This window comes from Haliotis rubra, unplaced genomic scaffold (assembly GCF_003918875.1).
Source record: "Haliotis rubra isolate DU_JTF1 unplaced genomic scaffold, ASM391887v1 Scf615, whole genome shotgun sequence".
NCBI lineage: Eukaryota > Metazoa > Mollusca > Gastropoda > Lepetellida > Haliotidae > Haliotis > Haliotis rubra.
In genome coordinates, this window is record NW_025767319.1 from 124,273 (window position 1) to 152,203 (window position 27,931).

The 27,931-nt window shown below is 43.6% G+C and overlaps 2 protein-coding genes across 4 annotated transcripts in view; both read right to left on the minus strand.

The window, feature by feature from the left end:
• The window catches only part of LOC124256029 (polypeptide N-acetylgalactosaminyltransferase 13-like), a 33,889-nt gene extending 16,332 nt beyond the window's left edge, over window positions 1–17,557 (minus strand). Inside the window, exons 1-5 of one of the 3 annotated variants that reach the window (XM_046689944.1) lie at window positions 17,252–17,557; window positions 13,912–14,598; window positions 13,017–13,170; window positions 7,629–7,795; window positions 7,015–7,179 (exon numbers count right to left, since the gene is read on the minus strand). In XM_046689944.1, the coding sequence (XP_046545900.1) occupies window positions 7,015–7,179; window positions 7,629–7,795; window positions 13,017–13,170; window positions 13,912–14,572 (1,147 nt within the window). In that variant the 5' untranslated portion in view covers window positions 14,573–14,598; window positions 17,252–17,557. Of the gene's footprint in view, window positions 1–7,014; window positions 7,180–7,628; window positions 7,796–13,016; window positions 13,171–13,911; window positions 14,743–15,903; window positions 16,555–17,251 lie in introns of those variants that run through there. The other 2 variants (XM_046689943.1, XM_046689945.1) reach the window with 2 other exon arrangements.
• Window positions 17,558–22,496: 4,939 nt separating this feature from the next.
• On the minus strand, window positions 22,497–27,931 carry LOC124256028 (sperm-associated antigen 6). The gene is made up of 9 exons (XM_046689942.1): window positions 27,811–27,931; window positions 26,493–26,755; window positions 26,016–26,199; window positions 25,326–25,531; window positions 24,978–25,151; window positions 24,516–24,668; window positions 24,139–24,330; window positions 23,595–23,857; window positions 22,497–23,295 (listed from the first exon to the last, which is right to left on the minus strand). The coding sequence occupies exons 1-9, from the start codon at window positions 27,833–27,835 to the stop codon at window positions 23,229–23,231; spliced, it is 1,527 nt and encodes a 508-aa protein (XP_046545898.1). The 5' UTR covers window positions 27,836–27,931; the 3' UTR covers window positions 22,497–23,228.

The following is a 27,931-nucleotide window of genomic DNA, read 5'->3' on the forward strand; positions in this document are numbered from 1 at the left end:
GGTTCTGCCTTTTGAAGAAGGCGGTCATAAGAAGAACTACATAAGTTTCTGCCATTTGAGGAAGGCGGTCATAAGAAGAACTACATAAGTTTCTGCCATTTGAAGAAGGCGGTCATAAGAAGAACTACATAAGTTTCAGCCATTTGGAGAAGGCGGTCATAAGAAGAACTACTGAGTTTCTGCCATTTGGAGAAGGCGGTCATAAGAAGAACTACATAAGTTTCTGCCATTTGGAGAAGGCGGTCATAAGAAGAACAACATAAGTTTCTGCCATTTGGAGAAGGCGGTCATAAGAAGAACTACATAAGTTTCTGCCATTTGGTGAAGGCGATCATAAGAAGAACTAAATAAGTTTCTGCCATTTGGTGAAGGCGGTCATAAAAAGAACTACATAAGTTTCTGCCATTTGGAGAAAGCGGTCATAAGAAGAATTACATAAGGTTCTGCCTTTTGAAGAAGGCGGTCATAAGAAGAACTACATAAGTTTCAGCCATTTGGAGAAGGCGGTCATAAGAAGAACTACATAAGTTTCTGCCATTTGGAGAAGGCGGTCATCAAAAGAACTACATAAGTTTCTGCCATTTGGAGAAGGCGGTCATAAGAAGAACTACATAAGTTTCTGCCATTTGCAGAAGGCGGTCACAAGAAGAACTACATAAGTTTCAGCCATTTGGAGAAGGCGGTCATAAGAAGAACTACATAAGTTTCAGCCATTTGGAGAAGGCGGTCATAAGAAGAACTACATAAGTTTCAGCCATTAGGAGAAGGCGGTCATAAGAAGAACTACATAAGTTTCTGCCATTTGGAGAAGGCGGTCATAAAAAGAACTACATAAGTTTCTGCCATTTGGAGAAAGCGGTCATAAGAAGAACTACATAAGTTTCTGCCTTTTGAAGAAGTCGGTCATAAGAAGAACTACATAAGTTTCTGCCATTTGAAGAAGGCAGTCATAAGAAGAACTACATAAGTTTCAGCCATTTGGAGAAGGCGGTCATAAGAAGAACTGCATAAGTTTCTGCCATTTGGAGAAGGCGGTCATAAGGAGAACTACATAAGTTTCTGCCATTCGGAGAAGGCGGTCATATGAAGAACTACATAAGTTTCTGCCATTTGGAGAAGGTGGTCATAACAAGAACTACATAAGTTTCTGCCATTTGGAGAAGGCGGTCATAAGAAGAACTACATAAGTTTCTGCCATTTGAAGAAGGCGGTCACAAGAAGAACTACATAAGTTTCAGCCACTTGGAGAAGGCGGTCATAAGAAGAACTACTGAGTTTCTGCCATTTGGAGGAGGCGGTCATAAGAAGAACTACATAAGTTTCTGCCATTTGGAGAAGGCGGTCATAAGAAGAACTACATAAGTTTCTGCCATTTGGTGAAGGCGGTCATAAGAAGAACTACATAAGTTTCTGCCATTTGGTGAAGGCGGTCATAAGGAGAACTACATAAGTTTCTGCCATTCGGAGAAGGCGGTCATATGAAGAACTACATAAGTTTCTGCCATTTGGAGAAGGTGGTCATAAGAAGAACTACATAAGGTTCTGCCTTTTGAAGAAGGCGGTCATAAGAAGAACTACATAAGTTTCTGCCATTTGAGGAAGGCGGTCATAAGAAGAACCACATAAGTTTCTGCCATTTGAAGAAGGCGGTCATCAGAAGAACTACATAAGTTTCAGCCATTTGGAGAAGGCGGTCATAAGAAGAACAACTGAGTTTCTGCCATTTGGAGAAGGCGGTCATAAGAAGAACTACATAAGTTTCTGCCATTTGGAGAAGGCGGTCATAAGAAGAACTACATAAGTTTCTGCCATTTGGAGAAGGCGGTCATAAGAAGAACTACATAAGTTTCTGCCATTTGGTGAAGGCGGTCATAAGAAGAACTACATAAGTTTCAGCCATTTGGAGAAGGGGGTCATAAGAAGAACTACATAAGTTTCTGCCATTTGGAGAAGGCGGTCATAAGAAGAACTACATAAGTTTCTGCCATTTGGAGAAGGCGGTCATAAGAAGAACTACATAAGTTTCTGCCATTTGGAGAAGGCGGTCATCAAAAGAACTACATAAGTTTCAGCCATTTGGAGAAGGCGGTCATAAGAAGAACTACATAAGTTTCAGCCATTTGGAGAAGGCGGTCATAAGAAGAACTACATAAGTTTCTGCCATTTGGAGAAGGCGGTCATAAAAAGAACTACATAAGTTTCTGCCATTTGGAGAAAGCGGTCATAAGAAGAACTACATAAGTTTCTGCCATTTGGAGAAAGCGGTCATAAGAAGAACTACATAAATTTCTGCCATTTGAAGAAGGCAGTCATAAGAAGAACTACATAAGTTTCAGCCATTTGGAGAAGGCGGTCATAAGAAGAACTGCATAAGTTTCTGCCATTTGGAGAAGGCGGTCATAAGGAGAACTACATAAGTTTCTGCCATTCGGAGAAGGCGGTCATAAGAAGAACTAAATAAGTTTCTGCCATTTGGAGAAGGTGGTCATAACAAGAACTACATAAGTTTCTGCCATTTGGAGAAAGCGGTCATAAGAAGAACTACATAAGTTTCTGCCATTTGAAGAAGGCGGTCACAAGAAGAACTACATAAGTTTCTGCCATTTGGAGAAGGCGGTCATAAGAAGAACTACATAAGTTTTTGCCATTTGGAGAAGGCGGTCATAAGAAGAACTACATAAGTTTCTGCCATTTGGTGAAGGCGGTCATAAGAAGAACTACATAAGTTTCTGCCATTTGGTGAAGGCGGTCATAAGAAGAACTACATAAAGTTCTGCCATTTGGAGAAGGGGATCATAAAAAGAACTACATAAGTTTCTGCCATTTGAAGAAGGCGGTCATAAGAAGAAATACGTAAGTTTCTGCCATTTGGAGAAGGCAGTCAAAAAAAGAACTACATAAGTTTCTGCCATTTGAAGAAGGCGGTCATAAGAAGAACTACATAAGTTTCTGCCATTTGGAGAAGGCGGTGATCAAAAGAACTATTAAGTTTCTGCCATTTGGGGAAGGCGGTCATAAGAAGAACTAAATAAGTTTCTGCCATTTGAAGAAGGCGGTCATAAGAAGAACTACATAAGTTTCTGCCATTTGGAGAAGGCGGTCATAAGAAGAACTACATAAGTTTCTGACATTTGAAGAAGGCAGTCATAAGAAGAACTAAATAAGTTTCTGCCATTTGGAGAAGGCGGTCATAAAAAGAACTACATAAGTTTCTGCCATTTGAAGAAGGCGGTCATAAGAAGAACTACATAAGTTTCTGCCATTTGAGGAAGGCGGTCATAAAAAGAACTACATAAGTTTCTGCCATTTGGAGAAGGCGGTCATATGAAGAACTATATAAGTTTCAACTATTTGAAGAAGGCGGTCATAAGAAGAACTACATAAGTTTCAGCCATTTGAAGAAGGCGGTCATAAGAAGAACTACATAAGTTTCTGCCATTTGGAGAAGGGGTCATAAAAGAACTACATAAGTTTCTGCCATTTTAAGAAGGCAGTCATAAGAAGAACTACATAAGTTTCTGCCATTTGACGAAGGCGGTCATAAAAAGAACTACATAAGTTTCAGCCATTTGGAGAAGGCGGTCATAAGAAGAACTACATAAGTTTCAGCCATTTGGAGAAGGCGGTCATAAAAAGAACTACATAAGTTTCTGCCATTTGGAGAAGGTGGTCATAAGAAGAACTACATAAGTTTCAGCCATTTGAAGAAGGCGGTCATAAGAAGAACTAAATAAGTTTCTGCCATTTGGAGAAGGCGGTGATAAAAAGAACTACATACGTTTCAGCCATTCGAAGAAGGCGGTCATAAGAAGAACAACATAAGTTTCTGCCATTTGAAGAAGGCGGTCATAAAAAGAACTACATAGGTTTCTGGCATTTGGAGAAGGCGGTGATAAAAAGAACTACATAAGTTTCAGCCATTTGAAGAAGGCGGTCATAAGAAGAACTACATAAGTTTCTGCCATTTGAAGAAGGCGGTCATAAAAAGAACTACATAATTTTCTGCCATTTGAAGAAGGCAGTCATAAGGAGAACTACATAAGTTTCTGCCATTTGGAGAAGGCGGTCATCAGAAGAACTACATAAGTTTCTGCCATTTGGAGAAGGCGGTCATAAGAAGAACTACTTAAGTTTCAGCCATTTGGAGAAGGCGGTCATAAAAAGAACTAAATAAGTTTCTGCCATTTGGAGAAGGCGGTCATAAGAAGAAGTACATAAGTTTCTGCCATTTGGAGAAGGCGGTCATAAGAAGAACTACATAAGTTTCTGCCATTTGAAGAAGGCGGTCATAAGAAGAACTACGTAAGTTTCTGCCATTTGAAGAAGGCGGTCATAAGAAGAACTAAATAAGTTTCAGCCATTTGGAGAAGGCGGTCATATGAAGAACTATATAAGTTTCAGCTATTTGAAGAAGGCGGTCATAAGAAGAACTACATAAGTTTCAGCCATTTGAAGAAGGCGGTCATAAGAAGAACTAGATAAGTTTCTGCCATTTGGAGAAGGGGGTCATAAAAAGAACTACATAAGTTTCTGCCATTTGAAGAAGGCGGTCATAAGAAGAACTACATAAGTTTCTGCCATTTGACGAAGGCGGTCATAAAAAGAACTACATAAGTTTCAGCCATTTGGAGAAGGTGGTCATAAGAAGAACTACATAAGTTTCAGCCATTTGGAGAAGGCGGTCATAAAAAGAACTACATAAGTTTCTGCCATTTGGAGAAGGTGGTCATAAGAAGAACTACATAAGTTTCAGCCATTTGAAGAAGGCGGTCATAAGAAGAACTAAATAAGTTTCTGCCATTTGGAGAAGGCGGTGATAAAAAGAACTACATAAGTTTCAGCCATTCGAAGAAGGCGGTCATAAGAAGAACAACATAAGTTTCTGCCATTTGAAGAAGGCGGTCATAAAAAGAACTACATACGTTTCTGCCATTTGAAGAAGGCAGTCATAAGAAGAACTACATAAGTTTCTGCCATTTGAAGAAGGCGGTCATAAGAAGAACTACGTAAGTTTCTGCCATTTGGAGAAGGCGGTCATAAAAAGAACTACATAAGTTTCTGCCATTTGAAGAAGGCGGTCATAAGAAGAACTACATAAGTTTCTGCCATTTGGAGAAGGCGGTGATAAAAAGAACTATTAAGTTTCTGCCATTTGGAGAAGGCGGTCATAAGAAGAACTAAATAAGTTTCTGCCATTTGGAGAAGGCGGTCATAAGAAGAAGTACATAAGTTTCTGCCATTTGGAGAAGGCGGTCATAAGAAGAACTACATAAGTTTCTGCCATTTGAAGAAGGCGGTCATAAGAAGAACTAAATAAGTTTCTGCCATTTGGAGAAGGGGGTCATAAAAAGAACTACATAAGTTTCAGCCATTTGACGAAGGCGGTCATAAAAAGAACTACATAAGTTTCAGCCATTTGGAGAAGGTGGTCATAAGAAGAACTACATAAGCTTCAGCCATTTGGAAAGGCGGTCATAAAAAGAACTACATAAGTTTCTGCCATTTGGAGAAGGTGGTCATAAGAAGAACTACATAAGTTTCAGCCATTTGAAGAAGGCGGTCATAAGAAGAACTAAATAAGTTTCTGGCATTTGGAGAAGGCGGTGATAAAAAGAACTACATAAGTTTCAGCCATTTGAAGAAGGCGGTCATAAGAAGAACTACATAAGTTTCTGCCATTTGAAGAAGGCGGTCATAAAAAGAACTACATAATTTTCTGCCATTTGAAGAAGGCAGTCATAAGGAGAACTACATAAGTTTCTGCCATTTGGAGAAGGCGGTCATCAGAAGAACTACATAAGTTTCTGCCATTTGGAGAAGGCGGTCATAAGAAGAACTACTTAAGTTTCAGCCATTTGGAGAAGACGGTCATAAAAGGAACTACATAAGTTTCTGCCATTTGGAGAAGGCGGTCATATGAAGAACTACATAAGTTTCAGCTATTTGAAGAAGGCGGTCATAAGAAGAACTACATAAGTTTCAGCCATTTGAAGAAGGCGGTCATAAGAAGAACTACATAAGTTTCTGGCATTTGGAGAAGGGGGTCATAAAAAGAACTACATAAGTTTCTGCCATTTGAAGAAGGCGGTCATAAGAAGAACTACATAAGTTTCTGCCATTTGAAGAAGGCGGTCATAAGAAGAACTACATAAGTTTCTGCCATTTGAAGAAGGCGGTCATAAAAAGAACTACATACGTTTCTGCCATTTGAAGAAGGCAGTCTTAAGAAGAACTACATAAGAACTACATAAGTTTCTGCCATTTGAAGAAGGCGGTCATAAGAAGAACTAAATAAGTTTCTGCCATTTGAAGAAAGCGGTCATAAGAAGAACTGCATAAGTTTCTGCCATTTGGAGAAGGCGGTCATAAGAAGAACTACATAAGTTTCTGCGATTTGGAGAAGGCTGTCATATGAAGAACTACATAAGTTTCAGCTATTTGAAGAAGGCGGTCATAAGAAGAACTACATAAGTTTCAGCTATTTGGTGAAGGTGGTCATAAGAAGAACTACATAAGTTTCAGCCATTTGGAGAAAGCGGTCATAAGAAGAACTACATAAGTTTCAGCCATTTGGAGAAGGCGGTCATAAGAAGAATTATACCACTAGGGTGTGTTATGTCCAGTGTTCCGGCAGGTTGATTTTCTGTGTATCAACCTTCTGTCTGCACGTGCAGAGGTTGATATGTGGATAACGACCTGGTCGGTGCAGGAAACGCACGAGCAACAAGCAATGTACGAGTCCATGCGGCGCCCTCGTGGTATAAGTAGGTTAGCACCCCTCCTCTGCGGGTGATATGGATTCAATGAAATCCATGTCACCCTTGAGGAGGGTGCTAAAGTATACCTACAGGTTTCTGCCAAAAAGAAACACACTTGCCAACAGAAGGTGAGGAAATTCAAAAAGTCCTATGTCTTCCTTCATGTAACTAAACCCTACCTACACTTTCTATATAGCCATGCCTTTCTTACGCCCTAAATTCATCCCAACCGGACCTAAACTCTACATGTCCTTACCTTTCATACACTCCACGTGAGAGTCAAGGAAGGTGAGGACGTCGGCAGTAGCTGTGGCCACGCCCAGTAGTCGGGCTCCTATCAAGCCTACTCTGGAGGAAGCCCTCACCAGCTTCACCTTGGGCAGTGGGCGGAGGTACTCCTCCAGAGAGGTACCCAGTGACGCTGGGGAGGAAAACAAACTGGATGTTATTTCAACACAAAGGTCGAGGAAACAGATTCAGTTAAAACAAGACATGTTGGTTGGTTGTTTTATGTTTAACGTCGCACTCAGCAATATTCCAACTACATGTATATGGCTGGGGTGTGTAAATAATCGAGCATGAGCATCGATCTACACAATTGGTACACGATGTCATGTGTCAACCAAGTCAGCAAGCCTGGCCACATCATCCCGTTCGTCTCCACTTTCGACTAGCATATATTGCTAAAGACCAATTCAATCCCGGATCGTCACTGGTAAAACGGGAATGTATTAAACAGGGCAGGGATGTTCTAAGTGAGCTCCATGTCCTGTCGGGAACAGCGTCCTCGCAACTTAGTGAAAAGATGCTGAAAATTGTCATGGTTGACAAATGGTTTTCGTGAAGTATGCGCATAAATGAAGATCTCACGTTCGTCAGAGGCATCGTCTACGAGGATGACTTCGTGTAGGAGATGTTGTGGTGTGTTGTCGAGGACGCTGAACACTGTCCTGATAAGAGTGGACCAAGCCTCGTTGTGGAAACAGATGATAATGCTGGTGGCAGGCAGGTCGTCTGGGTACACCATCCCCCGGCACCTAGGGGGGGAAGACATTGGATATAAATCGCTGATAATATAAAGTATAATTCTATTACTATGATATCTTACACTCATAATTCATCACTTTATCTTTAACAATCAGAGATAACAGGGACCCTCCTTATACCAGCACTCACCCTGCCGTTCTCATGTCTGGGACCCTCCTTATATCAGCACTCACCCTGCCGTTCTCATGTCTGGGACCTTCCTTATATCAGCACTCACCCTGCCGATCTCATGTCTGGCACTCTCCTTATATCAGCACTCACCCTGCCGTTCTCATGTCTGGGACCCTCCTTATATCAGCACTCACCCTGCCGATCTTATGTCTGGGACCCTCCTTATATCAGCACTCACCCTGCCGATCTCATGTCCACTCTCCTGATATATGCACTCACCTCATTCTCATGGGACCCTCTTATATCAGCTCTCAACCTGCCGATCTCATCTCTGGGACCATCCTTATATCAGCACTCACCCTGACGATCTCATGTCTGGGACCCTCCTATCAGCACTCACCCTGTATCATGCTGGGACCCGCCTTATATCACTCACCCTGCCGATCTCATGTCTGGCACTCTCCTTATATCAGCACTCACCTCTGGGACCCTCCCTTATATCAGCACTCAACTCTGATCTCATGTCTGGGACCATCCTTATATCAGCACTCACCCTGCCCTGTCTGGGACCCTCCTTTATATCAGCTCATGTCTGGGACCCTCCTTATATCAGCACTCACCCTGCCGATCTCTCATGTCTGGGACCCTCCTTATATCAGCACTCACCCTGCCGATCTCATGTCTGGGACCCTCCTTATATCATATCCAGCACTCACCCTGCCGATCTCATGTCTGGGACCTCCTTATATCAGCACTCACCCTGCCGTTCTCATGTCTGGGACCCTCCTTATATCAGCACTCACCCTGCCGTATCTCTGCCGTTCTCATGTCTGGGACCCTCCTTATATCAGCACTCATCCTGCCGATCTCATGTCTGGGACCCTCCTTATATCAGCACTCACCCTGCCGATCTCATGTCTGGGACCCTCCTTATATCAGCACTCTCTACCCTGCCGTTCTCATGTCTGGGACCCTCCTCAGCACTCACCCTGCCGTTCTCATGTCTCTTATGTCTGGGACCCTCCTTATATCAGCACTCACCCTGCCGCACTCTCATGTCTGGGACTCCTCCTTATATCAGCACTCATGTCTGGGACCCTCCTTATATCAGCACTCACCCTGCTGATCTCATGTCTGGGACCCTCCTTATATCAGCACTCACCCTGCCGATCTCATGTCTGGGACCCTCCTATATATCAGCACTCCTTATATCAGCACTCACCCTGCCGATCTCATGTCTGGGACCCTCCTTATATCAGCACTCACCCTCACCCTGCCGATGTTCTCATGTCTGGGACCCTCCTTATATCAGCACTCACCCTGCCGATCTCATGTCTGGGACCCTCCTTATATCAGCACTCACCCTGATCTCATGTCTGGGACCCTCCCGATCTCCCATGTCTGGGACTCCTCCTTATATCAGCACTCACCCTGCCGTTCTCATGTCTGGGACCCTCCTTATATCAGCACTCACCCTGCCGATCTCATGTCTGGGACCCTCCTTATATCAGCACTCACCCTGCATGATCTCATGTCTGGGACTCTCCTTATATCAGCACTCACCCTGCCGTTCTCATGTCTGGGACCCTCCTTATATCAGCACTCACCCTGCCGATCTCATGTCTGGGACCCTCCTTATATCAGTCTGGGACTTTTATATCAGCACTCACCCTGCCGATCTCATGTCTGGGACCCTCCTTATATCAGCACTCACCCTGCCGATCTCATGTCTTCCTTATATCAGCACTCACCCTCCGTTCTCATGTCTGGGACCCTCCTTATATCAGCACCCTGCCGTTCTCATGTCTGGGACCCTCCTTATCACTCACCCTGCTGATCTCATGTCTGGATCTCATGTCACTCCCTGGATCTCCTGGGACCCTCCTTATATCAGCAGCGATCTCATGTCTGGGACCCTCCTCCTCAACCTGCCGATCTCATGCACTCACCCTCCTTAATATCAGCACTCTCATCTCATGTCTGGACACTCCTTATATCAGCACTCTGTTCCCTGCCTCTCATGTCTGGGACCCTCCTTATATCAGCACTCACCCTGCCGTTCTCATGTCTGGGACCCTCCTTATATCAGCACTCACCCTGCCGTTCTCATGTCTGGGACCCTCCTTATATCAGCACTCACCCTGCCGATCTCATGTCTGGGACCCTCCTTATATCAGCACTCACCCTGCCGATCTCATGTCTGGGATGTCTGGGACCATCCTTATATCCTTATATCAGCACTCACCCTGCCGTTCTCATGTCTGGGACCCTCCTTATATCAGCACTCACCCTGCCGATCTCATGTCTGGGACCCTCCTTATATCATCAATATCACCCCCTGCTGATCCTTATATCAGCACTCACCCTGCCGTTCTCATGTCCTTATATCAGCACTCACCCTGCCGATCTCTCATGTCTGGCACCTGCCGATCTCCTTATATCAGCACTCACCCTGCCGATCTCATGTCTGGGACCCTCCTTATATGATCTCTGGGACCCTCCTTATATCCACTCACCTCCCCTTCTCATGTCTGGGACCCTCCTTATATCAGCACTCACCCTGCCGATCTCATGTCTGGGACCCTCCTTATATCAGCACTCACCCTGCCGATCTCATGTCTGGGACCCTCCTTATATCAGCACTCACCCTGCCGATCTCATGTCTGGGACCCTCCTTATATCAGCACTCACCCTGCCGATCTCATGTCTGGGACCCTCCTTATATCAGCACTCACCCTGCCGATCTCATGTCTGGGACCCTCCTTATATCAGCACTCACCCTGCCGATCTCATGTCTGGGACCCTCCTTATATCAGCACTCACCTGCCGATCTCTCATGTCTGGGACCCTCCTTATATCAGCACTCACCCTGCCGATCTCATGTCTGGGACCCTCCTTATATCAGCACTCACCCTGCTGATCTCTCATGTCTTGGGATCTCATGCACTCCTCATCAGCACTCTGGATCTCATGTCTGGGACCCTCCTTATATCAGCACTCACCCTGCCGATCTCATGTCTGGGACTCCTCTGGGACTCAGAACTCCTTATATCAGCACTCACCCTGCCGTTCTCATGTCTGGGACCCTCCTTATATCAGCACTCACCCTGCCGATCTCATGTCTGGGACCCTCCTTATATCAGCACTCACCCTGCCGATCTCATGTCTGGGACCCTCCTTATATCAGCACTCACCCTGCCGCATCTCTCATGTCTGGGACCCTCCTTATATCAGCACTATCAGCACTCCCCCTGCCGATCTCATGTCTGGGACCCTCCTTATATCAGCACTCACCCTGCCGATCTCATGTCTGGGACCCTCCTTATATCAGCACTCACCCTGCCGATCTCATGTCTGGGACCCTCCTTATATCAGCACTCACCCTGCTGATCTCATGTCTGGGACGTTCTCATGTCTCCTTATATCAGCACTCTGCCGATCTCATGTCTGCCCTGCCGTTCTCATGTCTGGGACCCTCCTTATATCAGCACTCACCCTGCCGATGTCTCTCATGTCTGGGACCCTCCTTATATCAGCACTCACCCTGCCGATCTCATGTCTGGGACTCTCCTTATATCAGCACTCACCCTGCCGTTCTCATGTCTGGGACCCTCCTTATATATCAGCACTCACCCTGCCGATCTCATGTCTGTCTGGGACCCTCCTTATATCAGCACTCACCCTGCCGATCTCATGTCTGGGACTCCTCCTTATATCAGCACTCACCCTGCCGATCTCATGTCTGGGACCCTCCTTATATCAGCACTCACCCTGCCGCACTATATCAGCACTCACCCTTCTCATGTCTGGGACCCTCCTTATATCAGCACTCACTCCTGATCTCCTGGGACCTCCTTATATCAGATCACCTCATGTCTGGGACCCTCCTTATATCAGCTCCTTATATCAGCACTCACCCTGACCCTCCTTATATCAGCCTCTCACCCGATCTCATGTCTGGGACCCTCCTTATATCAGCACTCACCCCTGCCGGATCTCATGTCTGGGACCCTCCTTATATCAGCACTCACCCTGCCTGCCGATCTCATGTCTGGGACCCTCCTTATATCAGCACTCACCCTGCCGATCTCATGTCTGGGACCCTCTCATATCAGCACTCATGTCTGGGACCATCCTCCTTACTCAGCACTCACCTGCCGATCTCATCTGTCTGGGTCCTTATATCAGCACTCCTCACCCTGCCTCTGCCGTTCTCATATCAGACCCTCCTTATATCAGCACCAACCTGTTCTCATATATCAGCACTCAGCACCCTCTTATATCAGCACTCACCCTGCCGTTCTCATGTCTGGGACCCTCCTTATATCAGCACTCACCCCCGATCTCATGTCTGGGACCTGCCGATCTCATGTCTCTCCTTATATGTCACCCTGCCGATCTCATGTCTGGGACCCTCCTTATATCAGCACTCACCCTGCCGATCTCATGTCTGGGACCCTCCTTATATCAGCACTCACCCTGCCGATCTCATGTCTGGGACCCTCCTTATATCAGCACTCACCCTGCCGTTCTCATGTCTGGGACCCTCCTTATATCAGCACTCACCCTGCCGATCTCATGTCTGGGACCCTCCTTATATCAGCACTCACCCTGCCGATCTCATGTCTGGGACCCTCCTTATATCAGCACTCACCCTGCCGATCTCATGTCTGGGACCCTCCTTATATCAGCACTCACCCTGCCGATCTCATGTCTGGGACCTCCTTATATCAGCACTCACCCTGCCGATCTCATGTCTGGCACTCTCCTTATATCAGCACTCCCTGCCGATCCTGCCGATCTCATGTCTGGGACCCTCCTTATATCAGCACTCACCCTGCCGATCTCATGTCTGGGACCCTCCTTATATCAGCACTCACCCTGCCGATCTCATGTCTGGCACTTTCCTTATATCAGCACTCACCCTGCCGATCTCATGTCTGGGAACCGCCTTATATCAGCACTCACCCTGCCGATCTCATGTCTGGCACTTTCCTTATATCAGCACTCAACCTGCCGATCTCATGTCTGGGACCCTCCTTATATCAGCACTCAGACTGCCGATCTTATGTCTGGGACCCTCCTTATACCAGCACTCACCCTGCCGACCTCATGTCTGGAACGCGCCGACGGAGGGAGATGAGATCGCTGACGTACAAGTTGAAGCCGGTTCTGTTAAACCCCAACTCCATTTTGAATTTCTCCTCTTTTGACAGACTCGCCATGTCGACTTGCACCGCCTTGCCAAACTCTCCTATACAATACAATACATAATACCAATTACATTACAACTCTGTGTTGACGATTAAGTTACTATTTCACCATTATAGTACTCTAACAGGCACTTTGCTTTTCACAGAACACTTTAAGTGACAAGTGACGAGTGACAATCATCATACAGTGTGCAGGATACAATGATATACAATGCAAGACCACTTAACATAAAACATTTCTTTTGAGGAACAATGATATCTTCTTCATATGAACAGAATATGTTATTGACATTAATGAGACAAATCATGGGATGGATATTTATGATACGGTGTACAAACAGTTCTCTACATGTCTTATGATAAGGACATAACAGAAAGAAATGAAATTCATCTTCAACAGATCAGGCATTACACTTCGCGCATTACAGTTGGTTATGATCTTCCAAACAACGTAGTAACTAAACACTCAATTTATGCGATGCACAACAAAATATACTGAACAAAAATAGTTAGGGATATATGTAAATTTTAAAATTATGAGTAATGATCTATTTATTCATTGACACACTGATAAAATATCAATCATAAATATACCAATATCCTTAACTTATTTTGTCCAGTATATATAGTACACTCTGAAAGATCCTTTGACTGGAACAAAAACAGAAGAACAGTCTCGCCTGGGGCTTTCATGTGAGACACTCTAAATAAAGACAGAAGAACAGACTCACCTGGGGCTTTCATGTGAGACACTCTAAATAAAGACAGAAGAACAGACTCACCTGGGGCTTTCATGTGAGCCCGCGGTGCCATCTTATCCAATATCCTCCTGACGTCAGCTTCTTCCCGTGCATTGTAGTCAGTGTGGGATCGTAACGTCCTGCTCTTGTCTTTGACGTCCTCTCGCACCAGTTCTAGCGTTTTGTTTGAGACTCCGTCAGGAGAATCTGGCGCTGCCATCTCTTTCTGGATATACTCCACAATATTTCTGACAGCATCACTCTTACGATCTTTCTCGAGCACCTTCACTTCGCGGTTTGCCTTGGGGAGACCTTCTCCGACAAACTTATCTATATATCGGCCATTGTCCGATTTGTTCACCTTTGGGAGGTGGTCATTACGGAAACCTTCCCTGCCAAACCTTTTAAAAAGATGGTCACTGTCCGAATTTCCTCCCTTTGGCACATGACCAACATGGACATTGTTCCAATGCAACCTATGATTGTCACGGCCATGTTTCAGCCTTGCGTGACGGTCAGACGGCAGACCGTGTGGATTCATCGTGACAGCGCCACGGAAATGTCTGTGATTGTCCGTCCCTGTGTGTGGGTACCACTCGTCCACTATGACATACTGCAGAAACACCAGGAACCAGAACCCAAGCACAAAGCAGAGGAACCGAAAGTAACACCTGGTAGGCCGTACCTGTCTCCCTTCCCTCATGGTCCACAGCTAGCAAGTTACCGCACCTGGTGATAACGAACTGTCAGGAATGTCTGAAGCTTCATCTGAAGACTAAAAAACATATATAGCTATCCAAGTGTCAACAGCTAGCAAGTTACCGCACCTGGTGATAACGAACTGTCAGGAATGTCTGAAGCTTCATCTGAAGACTAAAAACCATATATAGCTATCCAAGTGTCAACAGCTAGCAAGTTACCGCACCTGGTGATAGCGAACTGTCAGGAATGTCTGAAGCTTCATCTGAAGACTAAAAACATATATAGCTATCCAAGTGTTTGTGGTGAAAAGGATATCGGGGAAAATTTCTGTAACCCGAGAATTGTGACGCATACTTCATTCTGACTAGCTTCAGTCAAAATCCATTTATTCCATTGCTTTGAGGCCGCGAATAGTTCTGATGCTTCTCTAAGCAAATATATACCATAAATTTGGTAATTACCTGATTTCAAAATCAGGGGTTTCAAATAACACTAAAAATCTCTGTTTAAAACAAATGTGTTAACGGCCTATTAACTGCAAAAGCATCCACGTGGGAAAGCTTCACATTCATCATGATCTCAAACACTGATACAGACCGTTTCAGTAGACTTTGGATTCCTGTTATAAAGCATGTTTGGCAATGCATCTTGGGAAGAAGCACAATAGATATCAACTAATAGAGAGTATTTAGAGTGAGTGAGTGAGTTTAGTTTTACGCCGCACTCGGCAATATTCCAGCTATTAGGCGGCGGTCTGTAAAAAATAGAGTCTGGACCAGACAATCAAGTGATCAACAGCATGAACATCAATCTACGCAATTGGGATACGATGACATGTGTCAACCAAGTCAGCTAGCCTGACCACCCGTTCCCGTTAGTCGCCTCTTACGATAAGCATGGGTTACTGAAGATCAATTATAACACGGATCTTCACGGGTGAGAGTATTTAGAGAATACCAGAGTAAATAGCATAATCACGGATTACTCTAGTTTCGAAATAAAGAATGGCAACATTCCATGTAGCTATTCATCTCGTGGTATCAGGGTGATAAAGTATCGGTGATCCCTAAATACAAATCGGCAAACCTTCTCTCAACGGTGGACTCGCTCCATGCCGGTACACACATTATCTTTGCTGACAGAACACAATTTATGAAAAATATTGAAAATCAAAATGAAATTGTAATTACGGTAAGGTAGATATGGTATCGTCTTGAAAGGGGGTGGGGCTAAGCCCCCTCCCCGTTCCTACGCCCCTGATCACACACACTTTTATGTGACAAGGTAACTTAAATACTGATAAAATACTGAATAAACTGAAACTGTACGTACATACGACCTATTTAGTTAGGTCTGTTCGTCACGCTTGTTCTGGGCCGGTTCCACAGATTTGCAAGGCCTGGGCGACAAAAATAACTGTGCAGCACGTGTCGAACTGTGCATGACTTACTCGTGCAGTCGTGAAGCTCTTCCAGTTACCATGACTGGGACGTTTGAGTGCTTATATATAGTTTGTGGAGATCTTGGAAGGAAGTGAGTAGATTCTATGTGTAGTTCGGTTAAACACGTTATTCTATTTTCATGTGCATTTTGATTACAGTTTGTATATATGATGGAGTAAATAATTTCACGGGACGGGGACGTGGGGCCGGTGGGGTGGTCCACCTGTTCCTGTCACGACAAAGACCCGGCACAACACCTTTACTGTGTGACGACGCTCATTTCCAATTTAAAGCCCTGTCGCGAAAATAATTATCCACTTTCAAATTCATATTTCCCCCTTTTCCAACATGTAGCACACGTGCCTTTTCTACTGAAACGTCGGGTGAATCCTGTCCTGGTCACAGGGAGCTATGCATTGTGTTGAAGGGGCGTGGCCTAAAGATAGCACGTGGTTTACGTGGAAAAAAAAAAACTCACCCACCACCCACCACCACACCACCCCACCACCCCACACACCAAAACTATAAAAAAAAAATTCGTCCGATCAGAGTAAGAAACTAAAGAAGTAATTAAATAACTCAAATGTTTCAAATGAATTCAATTTGTGTTAACCTATTACCGAAAGGAGACAATATATATAAATATATCAATATGATGTATGCCATATATGATATACGTAGGATAGACATGTTTCACATGAAACAGGAAAATCATGTTTCACATAAGGACGGTCAATTCCGATCTCAAGTGTGTGTTAACACTGAACAGCATGCGCCACGGTACCACACATGGCAATACTGTCCTACAAGTCCATCTCCTACTAGTATATGTCGAGATGTGCACACCAGTGTGTAACTACAGACATACAACACAACCAGCAGTCTCCGGGCCGACCTGCGCCACGTGTGTCACGAAGAGTTCGATCCAGCCAGGGCTACACATGGTCCAAACCAGTGGCTGTAGGATATGTGTCCCCCTGCTGTTGCCCCAACAGACTCCTTCTTTTGTGCAGGGTCGGAGTTCAACATGTGTCATTCTTGCTGCAGTTATGAAAGTCGCAAGTAATTAAAGCCCCTGGGTCCCGTTTAACAAAGTTGTCATAGCGCTAAGGTGTTCGTAACTCTTATAGTATAACATAGACTTACGGCAGTCGTAGCGCTACGATCTTTTGTGAAACGGGACCTAGCTTGGTGTGTGATGTGTTTTACGATGTGACAAGGTTTGAGTCAGAACCTACCTTTCTCTTCACCAGTGTGCACGACAGTTCTAGATGATGTTATTCCACAGAAATAATTACCTACATGGCATACGTCATAGACACCGCTTCAACAGCGCTTACAATTCCCAAGTTTCCGCCGCCATGTGTTACACCAATCGATGTTGTTATCGATATAAAGGAACACTGCCGCTTGACTGGACTAAACAACGCTAGTCACAATGGACTTGCTGCAAACGGCGGAAGTCATCACTGGGTAGATTTGATCTTTAACACCCAAATATGGTCAGCCCAGCCAGACTGTTCCAATACCATTAACATGTAAGGTGTGAATCTGGGAAGTTGCAATCAGTGGATTCTGTGTACCACGTGTGTGTTCTACTGTTATCTCACTCCATTGGTTTACAGGTACCGTCTGTCCCCTGTACAGGTACTCCATTGGTATACAGGTACCGTCTGTCCCCTGTACAGGTACTCCATTGGTATACAGGTACCGTCTGTCCCCTGTACAGGTACTCCATTGGTATACAGGTACCGTCTGTCCCCTGTACAGGTACTCCATTGGTTTACAGGTACCGTCTGTCCCCTGTACAGGTACTCCATTGGTTTACAGGTACCGTCTGTCCCCTGTACAGGTACTCCATTGGTTTACAGGTACCGTCTGTCCCCCATTGGTTTACAGGTACCGTCTGTCCCCTGTACAGGTACTCCATTGGTTTACAGGTACCGTCTGTCCCCTGTACAGGTACTCCATTGGTTTACAGGTACCGTCTGTCCCCATTGGTTTACAGGTACCGTCTGTCCCCTGTACAGGTGCTCCACTGGTTTACAGGTACCGTCTGTCCCCTGTACAGGTGCTCCACTGGTATACAGGTACCGTCTGTCCCCTGTACAGGGTGCATTGGTTTACAGGTACCGTCTGTCCATTGGTTTACAGGTACCGTCTGTCCCCTGTACAGGTGCTCCACTGGTTTACAGGTACCGTCTGTCCCCTGTACAGGTGCTCCACTGGTTTACAGGTACCGTCTGTCCCCTGTACAGGTGCTCCACTGGTTTACAGGTACCGTCTGTCCCCTGTACAGGTGCTGCATTGGTTTACAGGTACCGTCTGTCCCCTGTACAGGTGCTCCATTGGTTTACAGGTACCGTCTGTCCCCTGTACAGGTGCTCCACTGGTTTACAGGTACCGTCTGTCCCCTGTACAGGTGCTCCACTGGTTTACAGGTACCGTCTGTCCCCTGTACAGGTACTCCATTGGTTTACAGGTACCGTCTGTCCCCTGTACAGGTGCTCCACTGGTTTACAGGTACCGTCTGTCCCCTGTACAGGTACTCCATTGGTTTACAGGTACCGTCTGTCCCCTGTACAGGTACTCCATTGGTTTACAGGTACCGTCTGTCCCCTGTACAGGTGCTCCACTGGTTTACAGGTACCGTCTGTCCCCTGTACAGGTACTCCACTGGTATACAGGTACCGTCTGTCCCCTGTACAGGTGCTGCATGCACACATTGTGCTCCATATCGACCGACTCCCCAACTTATCAAAATATCGAGCACCCCAATAACTGTATATTCAATGACATATGAGTCATTTTATAGCATTCGTTAAACTTTCTCAGTAGGGTACAAATTCAAGGGGTGGGGGGAAATACCATCCTGAATTCGACCGTGCACTCTCAGAGTGTGGGGCCAAATCACCAGTACACTAAGTCGGCGACCTACCCCACTCAAACACTGTGGCTTCTGATGTAATCCCAAATATAACACATGGTACATTTAACGACTTTCTAAATAGCATTCATTACAATTTGTTTAACGGTATATCGACTCGACTCGGGTCATGGGTCGTCATGGTGATGTGCAGTGTATGTCTATGGTCTTCAAAAAATGCATGGAGAAAACGTGTGGGTTGCATCTTTGTATAGGTTTGTTGGACAGGTGATATGTATACGTTAGCACCCTCCTCAAGGGTGATATGGATTTCAACGTTCGAGCCGTCAGGCGAGAGCGTTGAATCCATATCACCCGCAGAGGGGGGATGCTAACCTACTTATACCACGTGGGCGCCGAATGGACTCGTACATTGCTTGTTGCACGTGCGTTTCCTGCACCGCCGAGGTTGTTATCCACATATCAACTTCTGCACGTGCAGATAGCAGGTTGATACACAGAAAATCAACCTGCCAGAACAATGGACATAACATACCCTAGTGGTATAACTCAGGTTATGTACGATCTGACAAGCACAACACAGCATGGATACTGTGTAATACACTGAAATGACCACAAGCATACACCTGGTCAGTAAGCTTCTTATGTCCAGTATGTGAAGACATGAACCATCTGATTGGACACTGTAGAAAGGGGGTATGGTAGTATGGTCACACTGATCCTGATTCTTGATTTGCCAGTTTGTTTCACAAATGTGGTGCAGTTATACACTCTCTGATACTTGCTTTCTTCCCTTGCCATATAAATATGGTTAATATTGCTTTACACTGGTTCTAGCAATAATCAAGCAATAACAATTAGGGGGACACCATAAATGGGTGAGCCCTTGAACCACTGCACTAACAGTAACCCATGCTGGTCGTAAGAGGCGACTAAAGGGATCGGGATCGGGTGGTCAGGCTCACTGACTTGGTTGACACATGTCATCGGTTCCCAATAGCACAGATCGACGCTCATGCTGTTGATCACTGGATTGTCTGGTCCAGACTCGATTATTTACAGACCACCGCCACATAGTTGGAATATTGCTGAGTGTGGCGTAAAACTAAACTCACTCGCTCACTCTTACGACAAGCATGGTCTGAGGAGGACCAGTTCTAACCCGAATTTTACTGGGTTGCTGCCCACCTGAATAATGGTAGCCACTGGAGCAACAGACCATATCTGTGTTCACCAAGCTAAACTGTCAATAGCTTGGTTACTTCTCTCCACTATACCTGGAAGGAACTTATTGGATAACAATGAATTGAAACCTTTTCAAATTCATCACTTGATAGGATTGCAAACTGAGCCAATAGGAAACAGGAGCTTGTTGCGGTTGAAATGTTTAAGGAGGTAAACTGTGAAATACAGTCTATACACAGTGTGAGTCAAGGCAAGGAATATGTCATAAAACTGACTGTTCACAGCATACCTTCTGAATGTCAACATCTGTCCTCATGCAATGAAGTCAGTCCCTTCATCAGTAGAGTATCTGCAACTAAAACCCATTTGATACAAGCACATCATCAAACTGAAGGTAAACAGCTCATGGTGTAGCACTCAGGTAACAGTTGTTAAAGGACAGCTTGTGGGTCTAAAGGCGACCGTGGATACAAAGCAAGGCCTTGTTGCAGCGAAGAAGGTAACAGGTGTGATGAGAGAATTTAACATAGATCAATGCCAGTATTAATAGTATTTACTTCCTTAAACGGTTGTTTTCTTCCATCAAAACTAGTTAGTGTCAACATTTGGATTCGCAATTGGGATAGAATGACATCCATCATCAATTCAGCGAGCCTGGTCACCCAATGCGTTAGACACCTCTTACATGCATGGGTTGCTGAAGATCTGTTCCAGATCTTCATGGGTGCTTTGGTTTAGGTAACATACACTTGCTAGACTTGGATCATAGTTAATCACAGGTATATGTGTTAGTGAATGGTATTTATCTTGCATAGGGTGACAAAAACACAATCAGTATTGTCCTGTTCTGTTGGTATGATGCCATATACTTTAAATGACAAATGACACTGATTGATAAATGTTTGAAAGTTGCCCTGCTCTCAGAGAGGGGGAAGTTTTCCTGACCGAATTAACCATAAGTCCACGAAGTAGTATCTCCCACACCATGCTATTTCAACTGTGACACTGATTCCTGAATAAGGCTATGCTGAGGGACATTTTCGACAACTGAAAACAAGTAGACCAGATATGCTATCTTGAACATAAATGTCTCATTAGAAATATATACTGACATACCTCATACTTCACAAATGAAACAGGCAGTTGTGATCAAATACCGTTCACTACTGTAATATTGCATTTGAGGAATGATATAGATGGACCTCTGTTGTCATGAGAACAGATTCCATTTTGACTATTTAACAAATGACAAGTTTATAACAAGAAATGCAGAGTTTAAAATATAAATATGCTCTTAGCCTCTCATTCTTTAATGTGTAGAGAATTAAACTGCAAAAAAATAAAACCTTACATTTTTTCATATTTGTGGTATTTCGTATTTTACAAGCTTACAAAGGTCCTACTTAGGGGAGAATACATGACTATTCCTTTATGCATCAGCCCTCAACTCTAATTCACTGTATTACAGCTTCAGATCATAAAATGATGTATGACACCTACCATAGGTACAGACACTTAAACTGAGGATGGCATTGGCAGGCGACGGTGTGTGCATAATAATCCATTCTGTCAGAAGCAATATTAGAAAGTAATACTATATCTCGGTTTTCAAAAAAGAAATTGTAATGTGTAAACACGTTTGTAATTCTAATACAGTGTTATTGTTCAAGATGGCATTTAGCTCACTGACATCAGCAGTCTTGTATCTATTCAAGGTGTGTTCATTTTCACACCCACTCAACATTCACAGCACATCCATTCAACATTCACACCATTTACATCACAATCACACTTCACTGCGGCATGGTATCTCAGTGGGCTAGCACTATAAAACCAGCTTCAGTCTGGGCTAGTACAAGCAGCCGCACATACACATACATGAGCGAAATATTCTCAAGCACGACGTTAAACCCAATTTCACCTCACCTCACCTCACAATCACAGCACACCCACTCCACATTCACAGCACATTCACTCAACATTCACACCATTTACATCACAATCACAGCACATCTACTATACCTCAGCCCCATTCACTGCACATCTACTCAACATCCCTAGCACATCCACTCAACATTCACACCATTGAACATCACAATCACAGCACATCCACTCAACATCACAAGCATTAACACATCAACAGGCTTCACAAGACATCAATACATTTCCCTCCACAGAATAGTCTCTATGTTTACAATGCACAATTTTGTCCAACCTTTTCCAGGCAGAACTGATCACCAACCTGTGGAGAACCTTTAGGATCAGACAATCATGCTGTGTGACTTGCCTGAGTATCTGTTTCCCGATGACATGGGAGATCACTTATGTCATGTATCAACCATAGGTTTGTGTAATCGCCCAATATCTTCATGAGAGACTGTCTTTGGAATAGATGAAATAGGAAAACAAACTCACTTTCTTAAGTATTATTTAATAACAAAATTATCTTGTCCTGGTAAATTTCACACATGTTCCTTACTTTCTCTTGAGCATAAAACATTTGAAAGTCTGGATTCTCCTTTATAGCAAGAACAAATACACATTCAGATGAAATAAATACTATATTTCACACAGTACAAAGCCATATACTGACTTTACATGGTGAAAGGTGGTGATACTTCACATAACTGACACTGTCCATAACAGCACAAACATTTAACCTTCAAGCAACTGTTGTCAGCTTCCCAGTGATTACCACAAAAGATCTAGGATGATACCATGAAAACAAACTGGACAAATCACACTTGAACTTTGAATCATGTTGTAGAAAGCTTAGTTGAAGAAGAATTACTCGTATATTAACAGATACAAACCACTATTAAAGCTTATATATAACAAACAAGCAAATATCTGCATCGATATTACAGAGAACAGTACAAAAACTTTAAACTTCACCATTAATTCTACCATAATAATCCACCTATAGAGGTGAGACAGAGTGAAAGAGATGGGCTGGTGGTCCAGGAATGGCCCTCTTCCTCCCAGTGACTGTACGCACTGATCAGAGTTCAAAATATCTTATGGCTTTCACTTTTCTTGTAGACTATACTTGAAAGTTATCCATGAAGATGTATACCAAATGACTTGAGTTCAGCACAAAAGTGTCCGTAAGATTCTCATTTTATGTTGTCAGGAAAGTATTATTACACTTTGGGAGCAAACTGATCCACTCTCTCCAGGAGGGCATCAGAGTAGCCAGGGGAGTAGTATCTGAAAATAAAACAAATAAATATATAATACAAAAGTTGAAATATATATTTTCTGAAGACAGTGTTTTTGCGTCATAGATTCAGTGTCATAGCATAATGGTATTTGCCTGTAAGCTGCTGAGATATGGTTCATCATATTCTTGTAATGTAGCTACAATAGCAGTATACGGCAAGGTATATGTGCCTAAAAGCCAACAAGCCCAAAGGTTTCAGTGTTATTTAGGCTTAGCATTAATATTTTCCTGACTTCGTAATTCACATCACAAAGGTCAAGAAGTATAAGTGTCAATGTGTACTCACTTCACAATTTCTTCTGGGTAGCAATTGTTGATTGTGTTGACATATTCTGCTAGAGCTGAGCCAGGTTCGGTCTTGATTTCCTGGATCTTCTTCAAACCACCACTAGTGACAAACAATCTGCGAGCCTTAGAGTCATGGGGTAGGACTTTGCTGAACTGACCAACAACATGTTTGAGGATATTGGGAGGAGCATCATGGAGGAGAGGTTCCAGGGCAGGCAGGTGGACACACTTCTGTAAGATGTTCTTCAATGCTTTCTTGCTCTGGAAACATCAAGCAAGTCATAAGTATATACACCTAGGTGCAGAAAATGGAATAAACACATAATATATCAATGTCATGCAATGTTAATTATATCTAATGATGAACTTTTTTTCTTCAAAGGAATTAGTCATCCTTTTCAATTCTATTGCGAATGATACAATACACATGTGTTTGACAAAAACATACTTCTTGATATTCCTCCTCTAAATGACTACATATACATTTTCTGGACTCGATTATCGAACTTTAAAGACACTTGAATAGAGACGTCAAGTTCTACCTTTGTCTGGAGGTCTTCTGATGCATCAGCACGGAGATAACACTGAAGCAGTTTGGGCAGCACATTAGCCACAGCCACAGCCTTAGCATGTTCCGGTGTGTGTCGTCCGATCTGTCCAAGTGCCCACGCTCCTGCAGCCTGGATGTGGTCATCTGGTTCCTCGGCCAGCGAGATGGCCAGCTGTACTACTCCCTTGGTGAACAAAGATAAAAGGATTGAAGATTCCACAAGACAACGCTCAGACTAAGCTTGACACTTGTGACCTCTAAAATGACCAAGGAAAGACAAACGCTTTCAGTTTGAATGATAACTTTTGTATTCCCTTTCTGCAAAAACCCTGTAACTGTCTTTACTTTCTGTAAAAGAACAAACTGTACCTTTGATACAATGACTGCCATGGCCAGGTTTTCTGAGTGAGCTGCAACATAGCCGAGCATCATGATTCCCGGCAGTCTTACATTGCCCTTGGCTTCCCCAACATAGTCTACAACAGCAGCCACTCCTCCAGCATTGACAATCAGCTGCGACAACTGCAACATTTGTCATTTTAAATATTATTAAAATCTAAATATTTTAGATATTTAAATACTTACCTTACCTCATAGCATGCACATTACCATTAGGTAAGGTAATTTAAAAATTTAAGATTGTGTATCATTTCCACCAATTCAACTTTACTTTTGTGACAGTATGTTAACAATACAGTGAGATTCACAAATATATGTGCTTTATTGTTGTCTTTTCTAAGAAGTAGAGATTCATCAAAAGATAATATGTGTTCATTAGCCTTAAGTCACCATCTACTGTCTGAAACCATTTACACACAAAATGAAACTAACCTCTGGTGTGTGTTTGGCGATCTCTCTGATGAGTGTAGCAACATTCTTCTTAACATATTCATCTTGGTCTTTGAGACAAGTAAGGACTGCTGGGAATATTTCAGCCTCTACCACCATCTCTGCCAGGTCCACAGAGTGTTTGGCAATCTGGCTCAGTGCTGAAAACACTTGACGCTGAAAGAAATAAAAAAGCGCACGTTAACACTGTACAAAGAGAAGACATATAACTGCGTCCACAAATACTAAAATCAGTCTCACAGGATACCTGCTACATAGATACAAATAGCATGAAACACAAATAATAAATAGCAGCATCAATACCACTGAGATCATCAAGATGGCTGTTACCTTGAGTTTTGCATCAGGGTTGAGGATCATCTGTGCAAGATGAGCAATAGCACCTGCATCAACCACGGTCTGGGCCAGTTCTGGTGAGTGTTTGCAGATATCACTGAGGGCAGAGGCAGCGATTCTCTTCAGTGACAGCTCTGGTTCCTGGATGCACAACACCAACAGTGGCACTGCACCAGCATCAACAACAGCCTGGGCGAGCTCTACAATGAAAAACAGATGACATCTATCTGTTACAATTTTTGCTTGAAGGAAAACTTCCTAAAATTCATCCTCTCAAACACAAACATTAAATAAACAAGAAAATAGACCAAGGAAAAACAGATACTACATATGAGGTCACAATGATATGAGTGAGTGAGTTTAGTTTTACACCGCTTTTAGCAATATTCCAGGAATATCACAGCGGGGGACACCATAAATGAACTTCACACATTGTATCCATGTGGGGAATCGAACCCAGGTCTTCGGCATAACGAGCAAATGCTTTAACCACTAGGCTACCCCACCGCCCCCACAATGATATGAGTGTAAGTTACCAAAACTTGTATCTCAAGTTGTTATCAGCACACTAAAGGTCTCATTTCACTACAAAAGCCAGGGTTCATAAAACACAGCAAGAATGTCAGTCAAAACACCACAAACACAAATTTCATCATTCACACAATTTTTCATACAAACATTCACCTGCATTGTGTCTGGCAATGTAGCCAAGAGCCCAAGCTGCCGATTCCTTAACGCCAGGGTCAAACTCCTCCAGACAGATGACCAGAGCATCAAGAGCTCCGCAGTCTACCACAGACTGGGCCAGTTGAGGCGAGTGTTTGGCAACAGCGCGAAGAACAAAAGCTGCAGCCTTCTTGTAGAAACGCTGAAATGATGAAAATTAATAATGTTAAAATCATCGTAATACACGGACAGTTACAAGATACAAGTGAAAAATAAACAAATGTTTGAATGGCAAATCCAACACAGTTCACATTACATTATCCTCCGATAAATCATTTCTGTTTTGGTGACACGTATATACTGATGTAGAAGATATTGTCCTCCCCATATGCTTACATACTGATAAACACCAGTGAGTTTATATTCATTCTCCTAAGAATGAACAAAACATTCTGACAGATTATCAGCGAACAACAATAGAAATGACATCCTCACATTTTGCTCAGCCAGCGAGTAGACAAGTTGAGGCAAGATATCTCCCTTCACTACAGCTTCAGCCAGGTCATCGTTATAGTTAGCCAGACGTCCCAGAGCTAGAGCAGCTGTCTGCTGAATAGTGGGCACTATGTCCAGAAGGAGAGGACGGAGAAGTGACATGACTCCTGCATTCTGGAGTGTCTCGATGTTTTGTGGCCTTGAGGCAAGCTCGGCAACAGTCTGAACAAACTGTGTCCGACTCTTCTGGTACTGTTCAAACACTAAAACAAAATAAGTCAGAAAACGTTACAAAAGCTTGTATTTAACTATGTGTTGCTAACACGTCTGCAGTAGGCTGTACCAAAACCTTTTCGGACATATGACACCAAACTTGGCCATTTGGCTCTTTGCTTCATAATTTGTTGATTTTTTAGTTATTGTTGACAATGTTACCTGTGATTACTGGACTTAATGTTACAAGAAAGGTGCTAACAACAAGTGGAGACTGCTACAATTCAATGAGTCAGATAAGACTACTTGAGTCTGCTGATGGGGAGCAAAGTAGGAAAAAGTAACCACAAGATATGGCTTAATGCAGCTTACAATGAGATCTCATGTCAACACTTGCTTCAGTTGAGTTGCTATTTGTATGAAGATCGTTGAAGATACTACTGAATGATTAAACCTCCTGGCTTATTTCTGACTCAGACACTGGTGTAAGGGACACAGAAAAGTTATAGGGCCAGGGTGTCTCCTTGTCAAAGGCTCAAGGCACAAAGTGTGCTGACTAAAACACTGTGCAAAATACTCTGTTGTTTGATAACCTGGAACCTAAATATACAAGAAACTTGTCCTGGACTTGGAAGTGACTGACTGACTGAGTTTAGTTTTACGCCACTTTTAACAATATTCCAGCAATGTCACGGCGGGGGACACCAGAAATGGGCTTAACACATTGTGCCCATGTGGGGAATCGAACCCGGGCCTTCGGCGTGACGAGCCAACGCTTTAACCACTAGACTACCCCATCGCCCAACTTGGAAGTGAAGTTGAAGTCCCAAGAGTTATTTTTATGGAATTTATTTATTAGTTAATGTTATTCAACCAAGTTATTAAACAAGTTAGGTTACTTAATACTTCACGATCATGTTGTAGCGTTCAGGTTAGTGAAGTGGGGAAATATAGGGTAAACAAATTCAGTGGAAAAGTAATCATAAGGCTACATAAAATGAAGTGAAGAAGCATTTGCACGATTCAGTTCTTACGCGGAAGGGTTAGAACTATATGAAATGAAAACGTCTGAGTGCTTTGGTGAAAATCATTCCAGATACAATACCTTGTAACACTTGTCGTTGACTCATTCTGCTTGTTTACTCCGCCTTGCACAAATGAACGATGGACACTCACTCTTGTGAGTTTTTACGAGTATTGAACAACGTTGCTATGAGCGGTTAGCA

Excerpts from the sequence above, each read along its gene's own strand:
- LOC124256028 (XM_046689942.1), bottom strand. The coding sequence starts at position 27,835 with ATGAGTCAACGACAAGTGTTACAAG. Across the intron at positions 26,756-27,810 it reads TCAACGACAAGTGTTACAAG|TGTTTGAACAGTACCAGAAG; the intron begins GTATTGTATCTG and ends ATTTTGTTTTAG. Across the intron at positions 23,296-23,594 it reads TACCCAGAAGAAATTGTGAA|ATACTACTCCCCTGGCTACT; the intron begins GTGAGTACACAT and ends TTTTATTTTCAG.